This window comes from Euprymna scolopes, chromosome 14 (assembly GCF_053919585.1).
Source record: "Euprymna scolopes isolate OS-2025 chromosome 14, ASM5391958v1, whole genome shotgun sequence".
NCBI classification, from domain to species: domain Eukaryota; kingdom Metazoa; phylum Mollusca; class Cephalopoda; order Sepiida; family Sepiolidae; genus Euprymna; species Euprymna scolopes.
The window spans coordinates 7,073,010-7,099,089 of record NC_136495.1 but is presented as its reverse complement, the minus strand read 5'-3'; the positions used below and the strand labels follow the sequence as shown (position 1 = coordinate 7,099,089).

At 36.5% G+C, this 26,080-nt stretch overlaps 1 protein-coding gene across 2 annotated transcripts in view; it reads right to left on the bottom strand.

Moving 5' to 3' along the window:
* The window catches only part of LOC145292858 (uncharacterized), a 68,165-nt gene that overhangs the window by 11,429 nt on the left and 30,656 nt on the right, over nt 1-26,080 (bottom strand). The window contains exons 2-7 of one of the 2 annotated variants that reach the window (XM_080138961.1): nt 19,666-19,825; nt 17,465-17,557; nt 16,038-16,141; nt 12,211-12,306; nt 6,712-6,880; nt 147-220 (exon numbers count right to left, since the gene is read on the bottom strand). In XM_080138961.1, the coding sequence (XP_079995087.1) occupies nt 147-220; nt 6,712-6,880; nt 12,211-12,306; nt 16,038-16,141; nt 17,465-17,557; nt 19,666-19,825 (696 nt within the window). The remainder of the gene's footprint in view (nt 1-146; nt 221-6,711; nt 6,881-12,210; nt 12,307-16,037; nt 16,142-17,464; nt 17,558-19,665; nt 19,826-26,080) is intronic. The other variant, XM_080138962.1, reaches the window with a different exon arrangement.

The following is a 26,080-nucleotide window of genomic DNA, read 5'->3' as shown; positions in this document are numbered from 1 at the left end:
CCCAGTCAACGACGGGTACTTTTGCTAGTATATATATATATATATATATATATATATATATATATATATATATATATATATATATATATATAATAAAGATAACATGCAAGTCTTGTAGAAACAAAGTTTGGAATGCATTTATTTACCTTCTTGTCTTGCACAAGAATCTTTTTTCGATTTAGACGGAAGTGGCATGACATCTTCGGAATATGGAATCTCACTGGAAGATCAATACAAAAATATTTTTGAAAGAATGCGGATATATTGAAGGGTTGTAATATAGTTTGTGGAAAGGAAGTCGGTGACGGTGGTGTGGTGGTGGTCATGATGATAATGATGATGGTGGTGATGATGATGATGATGATGTTGATGATCTTGATGGTGATGATGATTATGGTGGTGGTGATGATGATAGTGCTGATGGTGATGATGATGGTGATGATTGTGGTGGCGATGATTATGATCATGATAATGATGGTAGTGGTGGTGGCGATGATGATAATGATGATGATGATGGTGGTGGTGGTAATGATGATGTTGATGGTGAGGATTATGGTAGTGATGATGAATATAGTGGTAGCGATGATGATGATGATGGTGGTGGTGGTGGTGGTGGTGGTGGTCATGATGTTGATGATGATGATGATTATGATGATGTGGGCAGACACGTGGAATGAACTCCACATTTAAGAAATTTGAATTTTTCCTGCTTTTGGCAATTGTTTAAACAATATTTTGCAGATAGTAATTTTTTTTCTTTTGGGGCATCACTTATCAAGGCCAAGAGCAACTCGAGGATCAGATAACATGGAATAATTACCAACCAAAAGAATGCAAACAAACAAACTTGATTCGATGACCTATGGGGGTGGTTTATGACAAGCATTTGTTGACATTGGATTCAGCTAAGTTGTAATCTGTACTCATTAAGGCCAAAAGCCACTCAAGAATAAGGCATAATGAGATGGAATAATTTGTCAGTTAAAAGATGAGGAATATTATGAGAGGATTGAACATGATGAATAGAATCAAGTTTTAATTACTTATGTGGACAATTTGTGACGATTTTTTTTAAAAATCCATTTTCACCCCAAACACGGCACAGTGCCACTTTGATGTACTATCGGGGACATAAGTTGCAGGGATATTATGTAGGGAGTTTAGCAGCAATATGTCTATTCGCATTACACTTGAACTTCTGCATGTCAGTACAGTTGGAAACATGAACACAGAAGGGAGTTCCAAAGTCTAGCAGTTCTGGAGAAGAAACTATTAGAGTAGAAGGCCTTCTTACATCTAGGGATCTCTACTGTGAAGGGGTGGAACTTTGCTGCTTGTCGGGGTATTTACGTCGAGGGTGACAATGGCTTGTAGTTCGTCAGAGCATCCATTATCAAAATACTTGTAAAACAGGCAGAGGGATGCAACATTTCGTCGATGAAACAGTGGCTAAAGCTTGGATGACAGTTCAGGACCTATCAGGTTGGTGACTCTCTTTTGAACCCTTACCAAGACCAAGAGACTAGTAGCAGATGCAGCAGCCCAAATATGACAAAAATACTCCATATATGGGCGAATGGTGGCCTTGTAGAGTACAGGATTGAATTTGAAGACCACCATGTTGTAATTTGTAAAGGAGCAGTCCCATGGTAATGTGTTCCACAGATAATACGCTATTGCAAAGAAGCTCTGTTTATTAAAATGATGTTTGATGCTAGGCAGGAAGACAAGAAAATATTTTTTTGTTGTGGTACAAGAATGGAACAGAAATTGGAGCTCAGTCGAGCACCTTCCGAGGTAATAACGATAGAATATATATAGAGAAACTAGCAACGTCTCTTCTGTGAGAAAGTGGTTAAAAAAGAATCCGGGGTGAATGTTAATGAGATGAATAGATTGTCAATTGAACGATGAATAATATTATGAGAGGATTTGGAAGGACAAATGGTCTAAGCCAAATTTGATTACTTTTGAGGATGGTTTACGACAAGCATTTGTTTATATTAGCTTTGAAGACGGTCATGTTGTAGCTTGCAGGGAATAAAATACATCTGAAGAAGGTCGGAGGTTACAATGACCGAAACGTTGTGAAAATCACACTCAAGATGAGAACGATAGTCTGATGAATTCAAATAATACGAATAATCAATCCTCATCTAAAAAATTCATAAATTTTTAACCGCATCTTCAACTTTTGTAGTGCGGAAAGAACTCTACGGAACATAAAATATCTCTGAATTTGATGTAAAGATTAAGAGAAAATCTTATCCGCAGATGTAAATACACTCGTTGCTAAACAAAAGCCATATCTGCATAGCTACATAGATAGCTAAGGTGAAATCTTAGCACCAGATTTTATATGAAGATGCCTGGGTGTCCAAAACCTATATATTAACCAGCCCAAATTGATAGCCGGTTAGCTATCATTGTTATGAGTAGCTATTACTGCTTCTATAATAGGTTTTACTTTGTCAACTAAGCTCCAATCTCTGTCCCATTGTCGCAATGTTGCATCTCTGTTCCGGTTTTACAAATATTTTAATGGAATGTGCTCTGATGAACTTGTTGCACTTGTGCCCCCTCAACGTACATATCCCCAATAAACCTGCTTAGCAACAAAATCTCACCCTTTCACTGTTGAGGTGCATGAATGTCAGAAAGCTTTCTACTCTAATAGTTTCTTCCCTGCAACAGCTAGACTTTGGAATTCCCTTCCTGCTACCTGCTCCCCTGACTGTACTGAGATGGAGATGTTTAAATGTAACGTAAACCAACATCTTGTTAATCTTTCCTAGGCATGGTCCCAAATAGTAGCCCTTACGTCCAAGTGACGATACTCGTATGCCTTGTTAGGGGTGAACGTGAGTAAAAAAATAAAAATAAAAATAAATAAAATAAAAATAAATAAAGATGCTAGGATGGAAATCTTGATCAATTCGATAATATAATGTGTTGAACATCGGATATGGTGCATCGGAAATGGCATCTGCAGAAATAAAACGTACTTTTCACAGACATGCACTTGGTCGGAAGAAACAAAACGTGAATAATTAACACAGTTTATTAACACGGAAGCAACACTACGTAAAATAAAATATCTGGGAATTTGAAGCCAAAGAACACGGGCAAAGATTAAGAGAAAAGATTATCTGTAGGCATAAATACACTCGTCGCTAAACAAATTCCATATCTGCGTAACTACATTGACAGCTAAGATGAAATCTTAGCCCTGGATTTTGCAGATGGATGCCTGGACGTCTAAAAATATTATATTAACTACACCAAACTGATATCGAGAGATTAGACTGTCTATGGAGTTAAAGGTATCAACCTTCATGAATTCCCGTGCTTCGTTCATCCATCTCATTCAGCATCACTCATTTAAACACACGAGAAATGCAGTAAACGCAACACATTATTTACACTTTTACTGCTATTGCAGATGTGTTTTTGCATTTTCTGCTGCTTTTAGGTGTGCGTACATCCTTTAGATTTTGCTCATCTAAAAGAATTCACAAATGATCTATTTTCTTTTATGACTCCCCCCCCCCCGCCACAGAGTGATTCGGCCATACACTGACCGATCAGTTGGCAGGGCGCATTGATTCAGCTATCCCCTAAGGAATTTTCTTTAGCCCATTTTGGAAAACACAGTAAGCCATCAGAGAGAACCCGACCAGCAGTGAATCCAGGCACCACTCTTTCTCTCTCATCCCTGCCCACTCGACATTCCAGCGTCGACGATTTTCACCGACCCCCCCCCCCCCCAAAAAAAATGATGCTAATCGGGACTACACAAGGAACGGCTCCTGACTGACAGATAAATCATCATGAGTCGCATCTTCCACGTGATGTGATTGCGAATCGCCATTCCTTATGATCCAGGGCAAGTTGGTTGATGGATGCCCAACTGTTGAGGGATGTCCAATCAAAAACATTTTATCTCCATCTTCTCCTTGGCTTTCCTCTGTCTCTTTTGCCTTCTAACATACCCCTAAAGCATAACTTTGACACAGCAGCGGTTGATCGTTTGATATGGCCAAAAAGTTTAAGGGTTTTACTTTTGATTTTATCAAATAGAGGGAAGTAGTTTGACAGGAAGGTGGATATTTTAATTTTCGAACTGGCGATGCCCCGTCATAAAACGTATTACGTAATTTTGAAACACCTCAATGTGATTGGCTAGTTGTTTAGTCCATGTGATACAATCAAGGCCATATAAAGCTACTGGGGAGACATGCATTAAATAAACTTTTGCTTTAAAGTTATCAGCATGCGTTTTGATTTTAGAATGGTGCTGTGTTTTTGGAAAGCGACAGACGCTATTTCTTCTTTCTCAACCCGGAAACAATCCAACTTTCAACTTTCTGCTGTCTAAATAAATCCTTTCGTTGTTTTGTTTCAAAAGAGATTTTTTTCTGTACTTTTGTGCTCGACAATTATCGTATATACTTGCGTATAAGTCGAATTTCTGGGAAACGATTTTAGATTATTTTTTGGGGGTCAACTTATACATAGGTAATGTTTTTGGAAATGTTAAAGAGCGGCTCTGCGTTCGATCATAGCATAGAAAATGCCGTTTTGTTTGTGCACTCGGTATATACAGGTAATCCTAGTAATTAATCGCACTCCTTCCGACCCAATTGCAGTGTGTTTTCCAGCATGTAAGCAAATGCGTGTTTTTCAGTGGGAGTAATAATAATTGAAATAGCTCTCGCAATGTTCACTCTCTAGATGTGGCTATAGGCCTAAGTTTGATATGATGTATTTGGTGATGATATGGCGGTTTTTAGTAGGTTAGGAAATGTAGTGTTTATGATATGCCGTTCTCTCCTAAGTTCACTATTAAAAATCCTTTAAACGACAATATTAACTATTTATTAAAAATTTAATGACAACTATTTAATGAAACCATTTAATGGCACTTAATGCATGCTTTCACATTATTACGGTATATTACAGCTCGTGCAATGTATGCGTTTACGTTATTATGATATAAATAAATTATGTCTAAAAACAGAAATTGTGCTTGGAATCTACATCATGTCATTGATCAGAATGTCTGATTAACAACATTTGCGTTCGTTGCATGAAAATATGCAGCGGGTTGGTTCTACATATGAAAATCGAATAAACCACGCTTGCGTAAATGCACGTCTTATCGCTCGCGGATGCCGAGAAACAATTTATAATATGTCTTACAAAAAAAAAAAAAAAAAAAAAAAAGAAAGGGAATTATCCGTGCAAGAAAGAGATGGACGATTTAATTTGTCTAGAATCTACAGTCGACTTATATACAGGTAATACGTAAAATGAAACAATTTTTGGTCTTAAAATGCACATCGACTTATACACAGATCTCTGAAAGAAATACACATTATACCGGTTGTGATAGGAGCAACTGGTTTAATAAAAAAGAACCTTCAGAAATACTTAGAAGCAATTCCTGGAAGACCAAGCTGTAACGAAATACAGATAGCAGCCATAAAGCGAACAGTGTCTATTCTTAAAAGAGCCCTCGGATATAAATTTAAATCATAACAGAATCAAGTGTTAGCTCAAGGAGGGAGCCCCTTGATATCTTAAAACTTACTAAAGTATATGCGGTATTTTATTTTATTAGGCGTGCTTACAAGAAACCCCTTAAAAATATGTAATCTCGCTCGGATAATTGGTGACACGGAAGCATCTTTCAATTATGACCAAAAGTCTTAAGAGACAATGGATATACTCTGTAAGGGTAGCTGCGCGAGTAATTGCGAAGCAGGGTTGCACAATCCTAAACACCATCCATCCATCCAGCCAGCGCGTAGCCGAGATTGAACTCACTACACGAGTTTGCAGTGTAATTCAAATCTTGTCGGTAGCTGAATACTTGATGCTTCTCCAGGGCTATCAAGGGTATTTTTTAACGTGATATCATCACTAGATGGGGTGCCTACCACGGCTTAAGAGAGGCCCATCTACCCTTGAGAAAAGGATAGACCGCGCCAGTTTCTCAACCTGGTATTTTACCTCGCGGTATCCCAACCGCACCTCTCCTGAATCGGCGCTGCTTGAGTTCAGTAGCAAGGAGAAATGCTAGAGGACTGGAAACAGTGCTGACCAAGCTCACTGTTGCTTAACTTCGGTGACGTAACGGGAACCACTGTGCCAACGTGATGATGCCGTATATGAGCGAAATGCAACATATGACTATCACTGGCGGAACATGAATTTATTTTCTTTTGTCATATTTTATGAAAAGGTGTGTGTAACATAGTGCATATGAACGCATATGAAAATGTCAGCAGCAACCGAAGGATGGATTGCAAGTGATTGCATTAGTAGCAGAAGCAGCGTTTGAACGCGTATGCAAATTGGCAAGTGTGAACGAGCTGACGTGATCAGAAAAAACAAAAAAGGACATCACGTGATCAAGAAGAAGCAAAGTCGGCGCCGAAGGAGACGGACGTGTAAAATGGGGGGGGGGGAGAAAAAAGAGTGCGGTCGAAAAAGATGAACGTATGAGAAATGGCTGTTTACGAACGGTTTGTAGTGAAGCAGAAGTGAAAGACTTTTTAAGTGGTGTCAAGACGGGGATAAAAAAAAACGGTAATAATCGACTTGTGTTAAAGAAGAAAGAAAAGCCGATTCGGATTTTATTTCTTTCTTTCCTTTGTTCATTTATGCCTGCGACGTTACGGTGTACATTAGTTCGTATATATTTACCTTTTGTAGTTTGCCGCTTTTTTTCGTCTTTTGTAGACGACAACGATAACAACAATGATGAACACCGATAATGTCCAGGCAATGAAGCCAACGATGAGTGAAGTCTGATTGCTGCCGGTGATTTGAGGCTCTTTATTCTGGCCGACTATTGGCAGATCAGTTGTGTTGCCTTGAAAAAAGAAAAAAAGGAAAAAAAAAGGAAAAAAACTTTAGTAAATAAAAAAAAGAAGCAATCAGTGTCAATCTATAATCGTTATAATCAGTTTCATTTCGATGTTTAATCTTTCTTAAGATAACAATCATCACTAGCAAAAGTAAATACGATTCTAATTTATTGTTTTTTTTTTAAACTAATCATCATTATCAAGTGGTGTTTCTTTTTTATAAAGCAGTCACCACTTATCAAGTCCCGGAGGCCACTCGAGGATAAAGGTTAATGATAGTCAATGGGAAAGTATCGCAATAATTGTTAGTAGTGGAAATTTGGTAATTTGGATTACTTAAGGGGAACGGCTCATCAAGAATTTGTTTACGTTGGACTTGAAGACGACCATATTGTAGTCAGCTGGAAAGCAGGGAAATGGAAGAGAGTTCCACAGGCGTGCAATTCTAAGAAAGAAACTTTGTTCATGGAATCTATGTTTAGGTTTGGGCACAGATAAAGAGTGGGGGCAATTATTGATAGTGTTTTTCGTGAAAGTTTGGAAAGAGGGGGCTATAGATTGAAGCTCAGACGAGCACTTGCCATGAAAGTAACAATATAGCAGAGACAGGCTCGCGAGTCTCTTCTGTGGGAAAGAGGTGTCAGTGAAGAGAAAAAGGCATCCTCTATTAGGTTACGAAGTCTACTTTGAACTATGTCAAGGCAGAATAAGACAGCTTCTGCCCAGGCATTGGCAGCTATTGCTCTCCATCTATCTGTCTCCTTCGAGTCATTTATGAATTCATTGTTGCTCATCATTTTTGATGTTGCCCAGTTGTTCAGACTGTCAACGTGTGTTTCTCGCTGTCGTACTATGCTTTTTCTACCCACAATCTTTCCCGTCAAACTAATCTGTTCTATTCCACTTTCTCCGTAGAAACCTCATTTGTCTTTTTCGTACTGTTCTTTATACTTGCCATTTTTAATACCTATTTATTTGTTTTCTTCTCTGTTGAGGATATCTCCAAAATTCTCCTCAGGAACCAAATTTCAGTTTAAACTAATGGATCACCTTAAAAAGACTGTGGGGCAACTCAAGAATAAGATTTGTTTCGTTGATTGTTTTATGGCATATCAACACTTTTTGGGTTATTTAATATCGAATTTAGTAATTTTGGCTAAAAATTGTTTATAATTTTCAAATATTTATCCATGGTGTTTGGTTTAGTTGTTTTATAGAGGAAAACTGTGGATTTTGTTTTTGACTTTACAGAACATGAATGAGTTTTACAAAGGGGGAAAATAACATCGATGTTTGATGCATTTTAGGTCAGGAAGTCAGTATCTTCAGATAGACTTATCTTGTAGTACTTAAGGATAAGGACAAAGTCTTGAAAGGAATTGATTACCCAAGAAGATAGAAAGTATTTGTTTACATTAGATTTGAAGACGATCATATTGTAGTTGGCTGGGAAACGGCTTCGTGGTATTTTGTTACACGAATTGGATGCTCTAGAAACCAAACTATGATCATTGATGCTCTCCTTTTAGGTACAGAGAGAGAGAGAGAGAGAGAGAGAGAGAGAGAGAGAGAGAGAGAGTCAAGTTCTCTGCTGTGATTGTAACAAGGTGAGTTCTTACTGTGAATGTTTTACAAGGGAAGGCAGGGATTGGAACTACAAGGAACATTTCAAAAGTAATGCCGCCTATTTTTTTATTCCGCCCGAATGGATTATAGGGGATTGCAAATTATATTGTTATGATGACTGAATTTACGCATTTATGATTTGAAAGTTTCACCTCTTTATTGCAGATCTTGATGACGTGAAACTCTAAAAAAGCAACCCCTATCATGGACGTGTATCAGAAGCAGAGATGCGTCATTGAATTCTTGCATACATTTTAAACTGAATCGAGCTACATTCACCGGCGCCTGTTAAATGTTTACAAAGTTGATGCAGTTGATATCAGCACAGTTAGGAGATGAGTTCGTTGATTTCAAAGTGGGGATATGGATGTGAGTGACAAAGTGACTTTTACATATGACACATCAAAAAAGTTGACAAAAGTGCATTGAGAATGGTGGTGATTATATAAAAAATGAAAATACATTTTGGAGCTAAAAAATCGTTCGTTTTAATGGTACCATTTCCGTCTTCATAGCTCTTCAACGTTTGAGTTTTTAAATAAAAAATAGAAAAGAGGCTGGAAGGAAGGGAAACCATCATTCTCCACTAGATTGCAAAGTCAGTTTTAATGTTATGCAATTCTGTTATTGTGTAAACATGTAGTTTACTTTTTATTTAAGGCTAGCAGGCCGTCTGGCGTTGCCTGGTCGTAAAATACGCATAAATATTATATTTTAATTCCTACAGAAACGGAGACTTGTGCATGCGAGTATTATGTTTTTTTTCGGAACAATTCACTTCTAGTAAAAAAAAAAAAAAAAAAAAAAAAAATGAGAAAATACTCAGGAAGAGATCGAAACCAAAACTTAAAGACAGTGAATCAAGTACGATACCATTAGGCCGGCTTGACACGATCTTTAAAAAGTGTTTTCAAACCTACTTATTTTTAATATAATTATTCTGTCATGTGAACCATTCACGCATGTGAATTCGTGGAACAGTTAGCAAACATATAAAAATCCCATGTACCAATTTTTCAATTTTGACTCCTTAGCAGCCCATTTTTCAGATTAAAACCAATTAAAAAGTTGTCCACATGTCTGAATATGCTATACACCACATTTCAAGTCTGTAGATCAAAAATCTGTTGAGTATATAGGTTGAGAAGTGTCCTCACACACATATACACACATTTTCACTTTAATAGATATACTAGCAAGTCGAGCGGCATTGCCCGGTCGTAAAATACACACAAATATCATATTTTAATTAATACAGAAACGAGACATATGCATGCGAGTATTATGTTTTTTTTTTCTAAACCGTTCACTTCCTGTAAGAAAAAAAAAAAAGAAAAAATACTCGAACTGAGATCGAAACCAAAACCTAAAGACAGTAAGCCAAGTACGATAACCATTAGACCAGCGTGATATGGTCCTTAAAAAAGTTTTAAAATTATTCTTAATATAAATAATCTGCAATATGAACTATACACGCATACGCATTCGTGAAACAGTTAAGAAACAAAAATCTAATCACTAACATGTTACAATTTCTCAATTTTTACCCCTTAGCAATCTTTTTTTCCAGATGAATTTGGATTAAAAAGTTTTCCACATGTCTGACTATCCTATATATCAAAATTCAGTTTCTATGGATTGTTTAATAATACACAAATAGTAGTAATAGTGGTGTCGGCCTCGGCTGGCGCCACACCAAATAGTTATGAACGGCCAAGGAAGATGGAAAGGCCGAAGAGAGAAAGAAGAGTGGAAAGAACACTGGGATCTTGGGGAAGCTATTTGCCACCCAAACTCCAAGGAATACTAATGGCTGTTGCCAGCAAGAAATCAATGGTAAGCAACTATTGTAATAATGCACAGTTATTTGCAATGGTTATCGAAAGAGGTTGAGAGCATTAGAAATCTGGGAAAACTTGTTGTCGCTTGGATTTCAGGAAATACCACAGATTATTATCAGTGAGCCATTGCTGATGATGACCTGTTTGAGAACTCCTAAATAATAATAATAAGATTATTATTATTATTATTATTATTATTGATGATGATGATGATGATGATGATAATAATAATAATAATAATAATAATAATAATAATAGTAGTAGTAGTAATACGCCACAAGCTGTGTGACTACTCTTAGTAGGTAAAAAGAAAAAAATAATAATATAATCAAAATGTTCAGTGCTCAGGCTTGCTAAGACCCATCAAAAGTGTATGCGTTATATCATAAAAGCTGTCATTTAGGTAGAGAGAATAAGCGGTAGCGCTGGTGGAATGAGTAATATCTTATATAAAAAAGAGAAAACGCGAATGATTGGCATTAAATTCTACGAGTGAGCGAAAGTGACTGAATCAAATGTGACCCTTTACATGAAGGTCACCACTTATCAAGGCCCGGACGCCACTCGGGGATAAGAGTTATTATGTGTACAGTAGTCAATGGGATAGTATTATAGTAATCGTTAGTATTGCAGATTTGATAAAGTGTCTTACTTAAGGGGGCGGTTCATCAGGAATTTGTTTATGTTGGACTTGAAGACATCCAAGCTGTAGTAAGGTGGAAATCGTGCACTTCTAAGAAAGAAGCTTTGTTTATGGAATCTACACTTTGATTTAGGCACAGATAAAGAGTGGGGAAAATTAATGACAATGGTTTCAGCTAGACAGGTGTTTATCGTGAATGATTGGCGAGGGGGGCCAGAGATTGGAGCTCAGACGAGCACTTGTCGTGGAAATAATGATAAAACAAGGATAGGCTCACAACGTCTCTTCTGTGGGAGAGAGGTTGTACAGATGTGGCAGCAGTTCTTCATCCTTGGACGTACTTGGCTTTTATACAGATAGAGAATTGCATGTATCTTCTGGAGTGGTAGAAGGATCCTACCATTTTTCCAACGACCTTGGCAACAGACTTGATGTACGTGTTCCATTTCAGATCAGGAGTAAAGGTCAAGCCCAGAAGCTTGTCAAAACATGGAGCCTCCCTATGACGAGAGCCATCCATTTCAATTGATGCCAGATGGGGATCAGAGGGTTGATGATGTAAAGATAGGAGTTTGGTTTTAGATACATTAAAAGTAACCAGCCACCTCTTCCCCCATTGTACCATGTGCTCAAGATCAGAGGAGAAAGAATCAGGGAGAACTTTATATCATTTACGGCCTTTGATGTGTTGCCATAGATGGTCGTGTCATCAGCATAGATGTCAACGAATGATTTAAGTATGTGTTTTGGGAGATCATTGATGTAGATCAGGATGAGATTTGGACCCAGGATGGACCCCTGAGGGATTCCAGCATTAACACTCTGGGCCTCTGATTTCTGCCCATCAACCACTACTCTTAGGAGCATATCGGAGAGAAATGATTTAATAATTGAGAAAACATTTCCAGTTATACCATAACTGGAAATCTTGTGAAGTAGGCCTTTATGCCATACCTTATCGAAGGCTTTTGGTATGTCAAGAGCAATTGCCCTAGAAAGGAAGCCTTTGTCGAGAGATTCACTAATCCTATGAGATATAACCGTTAGCACATCTGCTGTAAATCTAGCAGAACGAAAACCATATTGCATGTCACTAAGAAGGTTATTTCTGCTGAGGTGGTTGACTACTTCTCTATTTAATATGGATTCCAACAGCTTACTCATGACACACAGCATTGTTATTGTGTTAGTAACGTGTGAAAAAGAAAAAACGAATTGAACTCACTGAACATCCAGGCACTGGTTTCGTTTTCGAGATTGGCCCTATTAATCTCATCAGATATTGTGCTTTGCTCTGTCGGAGTAGACGTGAGTATTTCATCTATCAAGTATATAAGGAAATAATAATAATAATAATAATAATAATAATAATAATAATAGTAGTAATAGTAGTAGTAGTAGTAACAACAACAACAACAACAACAACAACAACAACAAAAAGTTGGCGGAACACCACAAAGCACCAAGAAAACTGAAATCGTTAAAAAGCAAATGGCTGAAATAGTTATTCTCTTTTTTTCTCTGATTTGTTTCTGTTCGTCTGACTCTCACGTGTGAAAAAAATGTGTGCGTAAAATGAAAAAGGCTTGTATACGAGTCATTGAAGGTTCCCTTTCGTCTCTCTCAGGGGGGGGGGTCTGAGCAATAGATTCAAAATCGTGAACACAAGGTTAACCAACAAGCATTGTGTTATAAACATGAGATTTCTATAATTAAAGGTGGCCTAAATAACATATTTTTTCCATCTCTTTTGATTATTAACCTCGTCTAATAATATTAACCTAATTGTGATAATGAGTTAAAAGTGTAGATTGGAAAATATTGATATATGTCTGGTCGTAAAGTACATATAAATATTATATTTTAATTAATACAGAAACGAGACATATGCATGCGAGTATTATGTTTTTTTAAAACCGTTCACTTCTTGTAAAAAAAAAAAAAAAGAAGAAAATTACTTGAGCTGCTGAGGTCGAAACTAAAACCTAAAGACAGTGAATAAAGTACGATAACCATTAGGCCAGCGTGGCATGGTCTTTAAGAAGTGTTTTAAAATTACTTATTCTTAACATAAATATGATACGAGATGTTTTGGTGAGGGATTAGCCTTGTTAGTGGTTTTATTTTTGGACCTCGAAAACCATGATGCTAGAAGAATAGGTAGAATACTCAATCTTTCACGAAAAACACCCGTCTAGCTGAATCCACTGTGAAAAATTTTCCCCACTCTATATCTGTGCCTAAATCAAAACGCAGATTTCATGAGCAAAGCTTCTTTCTTAGAACTGCACGCCTGTGGAACTCTGTTCCGTCTGCCTGCTTCCCTCCGGACTACAACTTGGATGTCTTCACGTCTAATGTTAACAAATTCCTAATGAACCGCCCCCCTAATTAAACACTTCATAAAATCTCCTCACTAACGTAATGTACTTGCAATAACCCTTATCCCTGAGTGGCTTCCGGGCCTTGATAAATGGTGATCACTGTGTAAAAAAACAAAAAACAAAAAAAAAAAACATGCAGAAGTTAGGATTTTAGATGTTGAATAAAATGAAGAATTCCTGAGGGTCGTTGTAACACGACTTGCCACTATAGACAACGAAACAATACGATAAACTAAAGGAAAAGGTTTAGTGGTATTTTTAAATAAAATAAAATAAAAACAAATGTTGATTATAATTAACGAGAAGGTTGTGTTAAATAATTTATTTATTTCTTATCAATAACGATTCTTCATCATATCGTATGATTTTGAACATTCTATCGTTGGCATTGGTTTCCCCGAAGTCAGAATTCTTTGTAGAAAGCTATTGAGGATTACGGGAGGAACCACGTGAAGGTTGCCAACATCCTAAGTAAAAGTGTCGAACGAACTGGATTCGAAATTAGGACATCCAGGATATCAGTCTGCTTCATTAACCGCTAGACCATCGTCACCTCAATTAATGTAACGGTTGATTTCTGACTATTGTTGCATGCCAGACAAATTTTACTGGAAAAAAAAAACAAGCAACCAATTGGGGTAAAACTCGCAAAAAACAAATAAAACAAAACAAAAACAATACTTTAACAAAATAACTAATCTGCTCCCCTACTCTCTCCCTCTCTCTTCTTAATCTGTAAATAAAACACCATGGCGGTGTTAACTATAAAAAGTATCATATGAAGAAAAAGTCCTGATGTAAGTTATTGTTGTTGTTGTTGTTGTTGTTGTTGTTGGTGGTGGTGGTAGTAGAGTTTTGCATGTGATTAAATTAATGTAGGAAATTATTAAATCGATCGAAGCGAGCTGATAATTTCTGAAAACATGCATCAATTATAGGCATAAAGTGTGGCCACATTGGAATTCTATATAACACTTGTGTTTAAAGAACTATTTTGTCTGAGAGTAGATGGGAAAAATGAACTTTACATTATTATATAGGTAGACAGACAGACAGACAGACAGATAGATAGATAGATAGATAGAAGAAGAAGAAGAAGAAGAAGAAGAAACGATTATGATTAAGATTCCCTTCCTTGCTTCTAAAAATAAATTGGCATCTGCGATTATAAAAGCGAGTCGGATACACGTATGTTCATTTATCATCTAGGTATACAATGATTAGATGAAATGCCTTCAATAAGTTTCCAGACTTTTTGTACAAGCATTTAAAATTGTCGCAGATTCTTGAAAATTCAGTATATTATTACTATACATCTTCTGACTGACCAATTTTTTATGATTTGAGGTTCAAATGAACAGCTACAGCAGGAATTGGAATACACCTTACTAAAGCCTGATTGTCACAGCTAGTGAATTTCAAAAGTGCAATCTGGATGTGAGGACACTGTAGAAAAACGATATGCAATAAAATTCTATTTTAAACTTGGAAAAAATGCCCCAGAAACATATGGAATACTTCAGACTGCTTTTAGACTATCTTGCATGAATCGAGCATCATTTTTAGGTGACATAAGAGATTCAAGAAAGGCAAGAAGTCTGTGAGGGATGATGAGAGATGTGGGAGGCATAAGGGAGAGTTGATTGCACAGTCTGATATCAGTGTTGGAATTGTACACACAATTATTCGTAAGGAACTGAAGATGTGGAAAATTTGTTTTAATGCACCAGCCCACAACTCCATCTTTGTCAAAGAATATTTGACCAAGATGGGTATCAAGACAGTTCTTCACCCATCCTATTGTCCAGACCTTGCTCCCTGTGATTTTTGTTTATTCCCACGGCTCAAGTGAAACCTTAGAGGCTGTCATTATGAGACAATTGAGAAGATGAAAGAGGCTGTGATGAGGATTATTAACACGCTCACACAAGAGGACTTTCATGGGGCTTTCCAAAAATTGTTGGAATGGTACACCAAGCGCATTGCATCGAATGAAACTCGATTTTCATGTACTATCCATAAGAGTGCACATACGAAAAAAGTCTGGAAATTTATTGATGAATCGATTCTTTTGTTTTGAGAAAATATTTGTTTAAGTTCTTTCTTTTACACATTTATTGAATTAAAATAATATTAAGAAAATTCTCATGACGCAAAATATAAATTTATCATTTTTAAATATAACAAACAAACTTTTATTTTCTTAATAGCGAAGTCTAGCAAAGTCTGTATATATCTGCATGAATGAAAATAAATAGCTCTGTTGAACCGGTTGAAATTCTCTGGATTTTTATCCTGCAAATAATTTTTTAACCTGGATTATTACACCCCTCCCCACATACACATAGAGTTTATTGTTTTTTACTGGACATTTCCTCTGTATTTGACTTTTTTTTTAATGTCTTACGATTTGAAATATCTTATCATCCATGTGCCGCAATTTCTGTGAGCTTTCTGAATTTGTCTTTTCGACTTTCTGATGAAGAGATATTGAAATAAACAGCTTGAATTATTTATGTTTACAATTTTGGCTTCTCTAGAAACATGTAAAAACATGTAAAAGTTATTTGGTTCCGAAATTGTTATGAAATCATAGAATGACGCAACTTTGAATTTAATAGATTATGTCATTGTGTGTTTTTATATCATGTATAAAGGTTTACTGTACTTGCAACGCACGTTCCGTTGTGTTTGTGGTAACCATTGCAACAGAATCTCTGCCACTCCTGTACTTCCTTCATTTCAGTCTTCAATGAGTATCGTTCACGGATTCTAAAAATATAAAAAACATATATAATGAGACTGTAATAGATAGATAGATAGATAGATAGATAGATAGATAGAGAGAGAGAGAGAGAGAGAGAGAGAGAGAGAGAGAGAGAGAGAGAGAGGTCGTCTTCTTGTTGCCAGCATATCAGTCGACTATTTTCTAATTATGTCTGCATGTCCCATCTGTGTTATTATAATAGAAGATCGAGAGGTGATGCTAGGTAAGTGGTTAACGACACAGATTGACAACCTGGGCGTACCAAGATCGAATCCAGTTCGTTTCGCACAAACATTTTCACTTATGATGTTGGCATTCTTCACGTGGTCTATCCTGTAAGTATTAGATATTTTTCTAGAAAGAATTCTAACTAGAAAGATATCGGGGAAACTATAGAGTATAGAATACGTAGTTCCACAGTTCATTGTTGAGTTCCACTCCAAAAGCAAATGTCTGCTTCCATCTGTTCTTATATAGTCTTAAGTAGCAGATAACTCTCCGGTACTTCCTGTAATAGGGGCAGATAACTCACTGGTACAAATTCAAGAAGGGGTAAATAACTCTTTTGCCTATACAGAAATTAATGTCAAAAATAGAATCATCTGATTCACACGACATGAATAAGTAATGACGGAAGCAACACACGTTTTGGTTTTCAAATTGTTAAGCTTATTTATTCACGTCTCATTCAACTAAGAGAGTTAACCTTAATCTCGGAGCAAGGGAGATAACTCGATTTGGTCAAACAAACTACTAACAGTCTTGTTTCTTTTTTCATTTCATAAATTGCTTATATCGCCAAATATTTATTCGTGGTGTCTGGTTTGGTTGCTTTGTTTTACGGTATATCAACACATTTCGGATTATGTAATGTTTTATCTGGTAATTTTAGAATTTTATGCTTCAAATTGTTTATCTTACAATATTTATAAATGATGTTTACTTGGGTTGTTTTGTAGAGAGAAATTGTTTTGTTTTTGATTTTGAAGAACATGATTGAGTTTTGCAAAGGGGTGAGGGGGAAAGAATAATATGAGTGTTTGGTTTATTCAAGTAAAGAAGATGATATCTTCAGACTGCTTGTATATGTTACGTCTAATTCAGAAGCAAGACATTACAAGGTAGCACGAGACTTTACCCTATAAAAATGTCCAGACTCAGTATCCTAATCCACGTCCGGATTTCATGAGTCCATAATAATAAAAGATTTAATTAATCCTCTGTCATCTGTGTCAGTAATCCTTAACAGAGATGAGTTAAGAGCAACAGTGAGATGAAATGAGAGAACGCCCCCCCCCCCTTATCAGAATTACATGAGCTGTTCTTACCTATATGCAGTCTTACAGAAAACGAGTAAAACACACTTCCTGGTTCGTACACGATCTATGTGGCGGACAGGTCTCACATATGTGACCAACTTCCTGGAAAAAAAACAAAAAAATAAAACAAAACATAACAAAACAGAACTCATGGAAATTCCTCGGTGATTGAAATTTCTAAAACGCAGTTTCTATACAAATTAACTGATTATTATAAATTTTGGAATAAAGTTGAAAGTCTTATTAGAGGGTAATATGGAATATATTTAGGTTTATTTAGTTTTATCCAAAGAGGGGATGGAAACTGTTTGAAACACATTTTAGCAATAGGTATTATAAATCAATCATTAAATATTGGCCACATTTCAGATTAATTTGTAAAGTGCTTTTAGAGAAAATAATATGGGCAAAACCTGCTATCTGAAAATTCAAATATTTCAGATTTACATTGAACTTGACCCATAATCATTAAACACCAAGAAAGAGAAATAATCTATTCGATCATCAGTCCTGAAAAACTCTGAAAGAACTTTTCAGTTGGGGAAGATAGGAAGTGAAAAATATTTTTTTTTCATTTTAACATAAATTGAGTTTATTTTAAAACCTAAAACAAAATCCCCCCATGGTGTTTTCCCATAATTATAGTATCACAGGGGAGGAGGATGCTGAACTGATAGCAGTTTGTCGTTAGTCAAGATAAGAACTTACAACAATAAAAAATCGTTTGTTAGAAAAATATAAAACAGTCGTTTAGTTCTCGTTCTGCGTTGCGCGTTTCAGTCAGTAGACAGAAGGAGGAGGAGCAGGAGGTGGGCGGATTTCAGCGGCACAGTGCAGCGACGTGACTTGTGGCTCACCGTCGTTTTTTGATTCTCTTCACTCTATTGTCTCATTTGTTTATATCGACCTGTTCTCTTGCAGGTGGTTAACCCCGGCAGCTATAAGCTCAACGACTTGACCTATTCACTTCTGCACTCATCGACCAGTTACTTTACCCTGCCGACTGCCTGCGTGCGCGCACATGTATGTGTGTGTACGCGCGCGGGTGTGTGCACAGTCTCAACATGCGACGCTGATTATTTATGGTAAAGATGGGTCCATTAGAAATGAATTTAGTTCAAATAAAAAATAAAGCAAAGATAAAGCAAAAATAACGAATCGGTGAAATAGTGATTGGCAAGAGTGGAAGTAAAGTGTGTTCATTCGAGAAACAAACGTTTACATTAAACTAGAACGTGCCTTTATTTAAATGAGAACGAATTTGGTAATTCATTGGATGACGGCTTCTCAAAGACGACTACTTGTTGAGATTAACTGTAGATTCCTACATAATCATGGCTTAGGTCCCTCATAAATAGCCAGTCCAGGAACAACTAAAGCACCGGATTTGTTGATTTGTTTATGGAGGTTTACAGACCAATTTTTAGGATCTATTTTTTTCATTAGGCCATGATTAAAATTTTTTTTAACTCTCATTCAAGCAATTCTTCATTCGTGTGAAAACTCAATTTCTCCCCTTTACATAGGTTACATTCAGAGACGTGTAGGGGTGCCCAAGCATCTGCCCCTTTTTACTTTTGTTTTAAAAGTGCCCTTTTCAGAGGAATATATTATAAGTCTGTGCGCCACCGAGACACCGTTTTTTTTTCACCTGCCCTGAAAAAAGTTCTCTGCACGTCATTGGTTACATTTATCAGAACCTAGGGAGTATGCTCGCTGACGGTTTTATACCCTCCAATTGGTGCTAAATGGTGTACTGGCCTCTTTCAAGCTTCAACCACAGATGGCCAGAGTTGTTTGGAACAAGTATCTATACACATTTGCTCTTAATCATTGTTACACATGTCTGTGTTGGCTTAATGGGTGAGCTGGCTGTCATGTTAACCTCGGATACAACAGATTTAATTCAATATTCTCCCATTTACATGGACAAACTTTTTTTTAGCCTGCATGAATAGATAAGCATGGAGTGCGTTCTCAGTTTGGATGTTATGAGGGATCTCATAGGTGGACCATAGGAATATCTGACAAAAAGGGTATTGTTGACCAGTTACAAAAATAGTCCATAAGTCTCCTTGGCTTTCTTTTATAAGTGATAGCACATTGGGCGACTACAATAATACAACTCTCTTCCTTTCAGAGGGGGTAATGCATGAGGGTGGGTGGTGTGATATCTTCCTGAGACTCAACAGATACTAAATCTTACTCACGTGACTCTTCTTCTGCAGTACATTCTTTTCAGTTCAGAAGCTGTTGAATCAGCGGACGCCATCGAAAGCAGGAGAATTGGAAGCATTAACCACAAACACGTTGACCATCGGGGCAGCATTGTCGACTTTTCAACGGCTGCCGATTGCCAATTACAAAGCGCTGCAAATAAAGTAAAGCAAAAAACATGAACATCGGATCTTTTCTTTTTTATTCGAACGGTAAAAGAAAATATAGTAAACCGAGGGTTAACAAGGTGGTAAGATTTGTCTGCTTTTATGACACAGCAAATATTCCCGGGCTATTTTCGTTTTTAATAGCATGAAGCCAGTTGATGTAAAGAGTTAAAATAAAAAGATATAAAAACTTTTGGTAAAAAAAACTTGTGAACGATAAGTGTTAGATGGAATAAATTATGACATAGAAAGCAGCAACTCTACTCTCTTTGTCAGAAACATCGCCCATGAAAGGACAAAATAAGAGAAATGAGCGTTATGAGGCTGCCGACAGGCAATATCTGTTTTTTACCAATTTACTATATATGTTAAACCAGAGGTAAAAAAAAACAAAAAAACAATAGCCTCTAAAGTCCGCATTAATTCGATATAACTCGAAGAAAAATTAATTTCTCGAACTACCGATATCATTATTGAATTAAGAATTGTTTATTTAATATTTTCTCACCAAAAAATTATAATTGCAAAAAATATCTCTACTTTTTTTTTTTAGATTACAAATTTCGCAGAAATCCATACCCCCCTTTAACTACCTGACGTCATTTTCAGGAAACCTTTTGATTTTCTGACATTTTGGGTTTCCATAGGATCCACATTTGGACGATTTTTCGTTTTTTTATGATTGTGTGAAGTCAGAATCTCTCGTTTTTTTTTTTGGGGGGGGGACTAATTAAGTTATTTTTTTGTACAAAAGAGTTTTTTTTAAAACTTTTTTTTTATTTTTATTTAATTCAATGTTTTATGAATTTACCAATTATCTTTGAAATAGACACAGAAAACTAATATTTATATTTCAAAGGATTTTTACAATGAATTTATTAAACTTAAAAATTTAGCTGAATTTGTCAGCTTCCGAATGTCGCCGTGAAAACATTTTTCATTATATTTTTTTCACGTGTACAAATATTTTTTTTTTTTAAATTAACTTTAAGCCTCACTCTTTTAAATACCATCAAAAAGTAATCGGAAACCTACAAAAAATTAGGATAACCGGCTTTCCAAACTATGCCCTCTATTCTTTCCGCCATTTTTGTCCGTACCTAGTTTAAGTTAAGTTGCTTAAATATTAGTTGTGAGTAAAGTAAATAAGCGGCCCAGTATCTTACTTCCTGAAAAAACAAAACAAAGCAAAACAAAAGACAACAAAAAACAAAACAACAAAAAACAAACAAACAAAAAAACAAACAACAAAACAAAGCAAAAAACAAAACAACAAAACAAACCAAAACAACAGTATTTTTACTCGCTTATTACTTCACTCACAACTTAAAATACTTACATCTTGTGCTAAATATTAAATATTTAAGGCAAATAGATCACAAATGAGTAGATTAATAAAAAATAAATTGTTTTCTCCGCCGTATTTCCTTTAAAATAGTTTAAGTTGCCAATAGTAACGTACAAGAAAAAATAGCCTTTTCTTTTTTTTTTCGTTTTAAATTTGTGGTGATTGTTAACATACAGATCGATTTAAAAAATATATATCGTTTTAAGCAAAAACAATATTACGTACTTACTTAACTACCATCCTGAAAATAGTAGTATATCTAAAAATGGCGAAAATTCATCGAATAGAGAATTATTTATAGTTAAAGTAATTTTTACGGAAAACTGAGTAAAATTGTATTTTTCTTAAACGTTATAAAGTAGAATCTACACTCAGAATATTTTAGATTCATGACTCCGATGTTCTCTATAGCTATAGACTTTTTTTTTAAACTAAAAGCAAACACAATAACAGTTGTTCTACTCGATGAACTTTCATAATTTTTGGATATATTACTATTTTCGGCATGACAATTAAGTACGTAATATTGCTTTTGCTTAAAACGGTGTATTTAAAAAAAATCGATTTTCCGACTATATCTTAACAAGCACCAATTTTTCAAAAAATTAAGTTGACAATTGGCAGCAGGGAAAGTGCAAGGAATGCAATGGGTTGTCGAACAATGCCGGTAAAGATTAATTACAGTCACATCCGGTTTCGAAAGTCACGAGTTCGTGTGTCAGACATTTTAAAAACAACATCACGCAGTATTCATCAGACAGGGTCGATTTATTTGTGCTTCGCAGTAGTGGTATAAGAGAGAATGGGGGGGGGGGTCAGCCATCCAAATAATGGTGTGTGTGTGTGTGGGGGGGGCATCCAATCATATTAAAACTATTTTTGTGTAACATTTCTCAGTACTGGAATTATACTTGAGTCTTTGGGGCATAAAATCAAATATATTCTTTTCAGTTCTCTGGAAAGTTCCATATATTTCGTTTTTTGTCTCTTTGATTTTTACCTTGACAGCAAAATCTACGATTTGCCACATTTTTACTTATTTTGTTGACTATTATGATGCCGGTCTCTCGCTTGTACGAGATTATGTTTGTATTTCTTTGTCCCATATGATTTTGTGATTTTTTTCCGGTACTGTTTCCGGTTTGTGCCTGGACTATTTGTTTACACAATCAAAATGCAGTTGTTTGCATCGTTCTTAATGTACTACCTTCCCCACGCAATTATGTTTGTCTTTGTATTCTTTTTGGGCTAGCTTGCTGCACTTACTTATGTAATTTGCCGTGTCATATTTTTGTCCACAGAGTCTACATTTACTGTTTTCCTTAGTTTTGTATATTTTAGTTTTGATAAAGTTAGTTCTAATCGCATTATTTTGTTCAACTGTTAGTAGTGATTCTGTTTCTCTGTCTCTGTGTCTTTTTCATAGCCATATGCAGGTGTTTTTGTGAATTGCGTTCTTCTTACTTTTCTTTTAGCGTCTTTTTCCTTTCGTTTAGCCGTGTCTTCTATTGTCCATTTTTATAACGTTTATTGCTTCAGCTTTTCTCTGTTCTGGGACATATATTTTTTCAATTCTCTTTTGTGCCATTTACACGATCTTCTTTCTTTTTCGTGTAAAGTCGGTAAGCATCATCTGTTTGGTTTAGTGTATTAATCATGATCATTAATTCCCTAGTCTTTTCGTCAAGGTCCCAAGATTTTTTTGTCAAGCGTATGAATCGTCCAGAATAGCTTACCAGTGGCATTAAAGACCCCCTTTTTTGGGACCTGTTCAAGGAGAGACTAATAGTGGATGCACTAGTCCAGATGTTTGTGTTTCTTAATCTTATTTTTTATCACAATTCTACAAAGACGATCAGTGGTTTCAATAATACCAACTTTTCTTTTGGTCAAGATGCCTAAGACTTTTTTTGTCAAGCATGTGAATCGTCCAGAATAGTTTACAGTTGAGATTGCTTAGATTTCTACTACAAAGTTAATTTTTAAATGTTTTCTTGTTCTTTCATTTCTGTTGATTTGATGATGTCTGCCTCAAGAACTTCCAGATATTTATAGGGATCATGTTCACCGAGTGGTTTCATCTCCTCTTGGTTGGGTAGTTCCATGCCCTCCATTGTCATGGTTACGATAAGAAGTAGCGACAATAGATAATTTTCTTGGAAGATGCCCCTCTATATTATTATTTCAGTCAAGTGTTGTCCTCCAGCTGTCAATTCTAGCTTTCATATTCCCATTGCTTTCTTAACAAGATTGATCATTTTGCTGGATATTTTGTACAGAATGAAACGATAAAACTGTCGCCCTAGAAAAGACGACATGATTCCATTTCCGTTTGATGAACACTGGTTTTCTTTTTTTTTGTTACAGACCACCTATTAGTTGGCCACTTGTGTACAAATCCCAAGAGTGATAGGAGCCTTTTATCGCTTGAAAGTGACACAATGTTCAACGAACGAGATCGGAGATGCGCCGATGTACAACTCATGTTCTCTACTGACCCAAGTTATGACAACAGGACCATTGCCAGCACCCTGAAAATACAAATCCGGACGGTTCAACATTTGAGAGCACAGCTCAACAAAGTTTACGGCCACGGTTATGGTCTTTGGTGTTGTTTCAAGTGAGGGCCATATCATGCTACTTCACATTTTCGAAGTCTGTTTGAAAGTTAACATCAAAGTGTACCTGGATGTGCTGAAGAGTGTGACGATCCCCTGGTGCAATCGGATGGCCGCTAACAACCCTGGGTATGGCAGCAGGACTCGGCGTCCAAAGAGATCCAAGCTTGGCTTCAGAAGGAGTGCTACGACTTTGTACCCTTCTCTCACTGCCCCTCCCCCTCCTCTGCCTCGAACCCGCTAGACTACTTCGTTTGATCATACATTGAGAACATCACAAACATGACCTCCCACAACACCAAAGCCAGCCTGATCGCTTCCATCTGCCGAGTATTCGCCGAGCTCCCGCTGGCAATTGTGGGAAAAGCATGCTGTCAGTTCCGGACCTGTATCGAGGGGGTGATTGAAGCTGAAGGCAGCTACATTCAATAGATGCCAGCTCTACTACATAATAAAGTTACCTGAATTGATTTTCTCAATAAAAGTTTTAAAATAAAGATGTCGTGTTGTTTCATTTATTTATCGTTCCACCCTGTATATTATGGAGGATTCAAGTTATCAATGCATTATAGATTTCTGTTGTATGCTTTCTTGCACTTGATCCATGCAATGGCCATATTCTTTTGTGATGTGGCCATTTTGCTCGAATCGTGTTCGTTACAGCTTAAACATCTCTCGGACCCCTAGACCATCTGGTATCGTCGAAAAGGAACAACCAAACAAAAATAAAGTTTTTCTTTCTGTTTTAGCAAAAGGTATTTATTAACATTACTTTTCAAACAATGCTTCCTATTTTTTCTAACTGTTTATTTCGTCTGCCATGAGATTAACTAAACCCAGCTGTCTTAACACCTGCTTAAAAGTCTCTCGATGCCACTGCGGGGCCACACGTCCATCTCACCTGATTCACGTTTTTCTATCTCTACTCCAGCCACAGCCGTCCATCCTCGACGTTATACGACCATCTTATGCAGTGTGGACTTCTCCCAACCACGTGGTGTTCTTATTTCCTTTCTCTTGTCGCACATGCTCGCGCACACTTCCTAATTCACAAGCCAGCTAGCTCACAGATCCTGGTAATATTTTCCCACGCGCCCGTGCGCGCTCTGTTACACTTTCCTTTACTTTTTTCTTCTTCATGCATGACAGATCACGTGTTTCTCTTTTTGATTTCTGATATCCTTTCTAAGTAATTAACATTTATTAAGAGAATAGTAGATTTGTTTTCTCATTTGTGCCGTTAAGATTTTCCATATGTTTGGTAAACAAGTTATTGGTCCGAAGTTCCACTTTTGATATATTCTTTCAGTTGTTGCATTTTATGCTGATAAGCGGATCATAACAAATTACAGTAGATTATCAGCATCTTTTGTTTTCAGACCTTAAGTACTTTTCATAAGATTCTGGCAGTTCCCAACAAGGAATTCTTCTGAAGCACCCTAACATTGCAATGGATCCCAATTTTCCCAACCCACTTATCAAATCCCTTTGTATCACTCGACATCACAACAAGCACTTGTACTTCCTTGGACTTCTGCAATCTTTTTACTTGCATTTTCAAGTCTTGGCATTTTGCGACCTTCTTCTTTTTTTGTACAAAGTAATCACCACTTATCAAAGCCCAGAGGCCACTAGAGGATAAGGGTTAAAGAGTAAAAAAGAATGTACATTGGTAAAAAAAAATAATCATAGTAATCGTTAAAAGTGTAAATTTGGTAAATTGGATTACTTAAGGGGAACGGCTCGTCAAGAGCTTGTTTACATTGGACTTGAAGACAACCATATTGTAGTCAGCTGGAAAGCAGGTAAACGGAAGAGAGTTCCACAGACGTGCAGTTCTTAGAAAGAAGCTTTGTTCATGAAATCTACGTTTAGGTTTAGGCACAGATAAAGAGTGGGGGTAATTAGTGATAATGTTTTCAGCCAAACGAGTGTTTCTCGTGAATGTTTGGGGAGGGGGACCATAGATTGTAGCTCAGACGAGCACTTGCCATGAAAATAACGATAAAACAGAGACGGGCTCGCAACATCTCTTCTGTGAGAAAGAGGTTGCAGGGAAGAGAAAAGGGCATCCTCTACTAGGATAGGAATTCTATTCTGAACTCTGTAAAGGCAAAATAAATCTTCCTAGCAGCTCCTGCCCAGATGTGACAGCAATACTCCATCCTTGGACGTACCTGGCTCTTATATAGGTAGAGAATTGCATCAGCAGGTAGATATCTACTGGATCGATAGAAAGATCCAATCATTTTCCCAGCGACCTTGGCCTCCATCT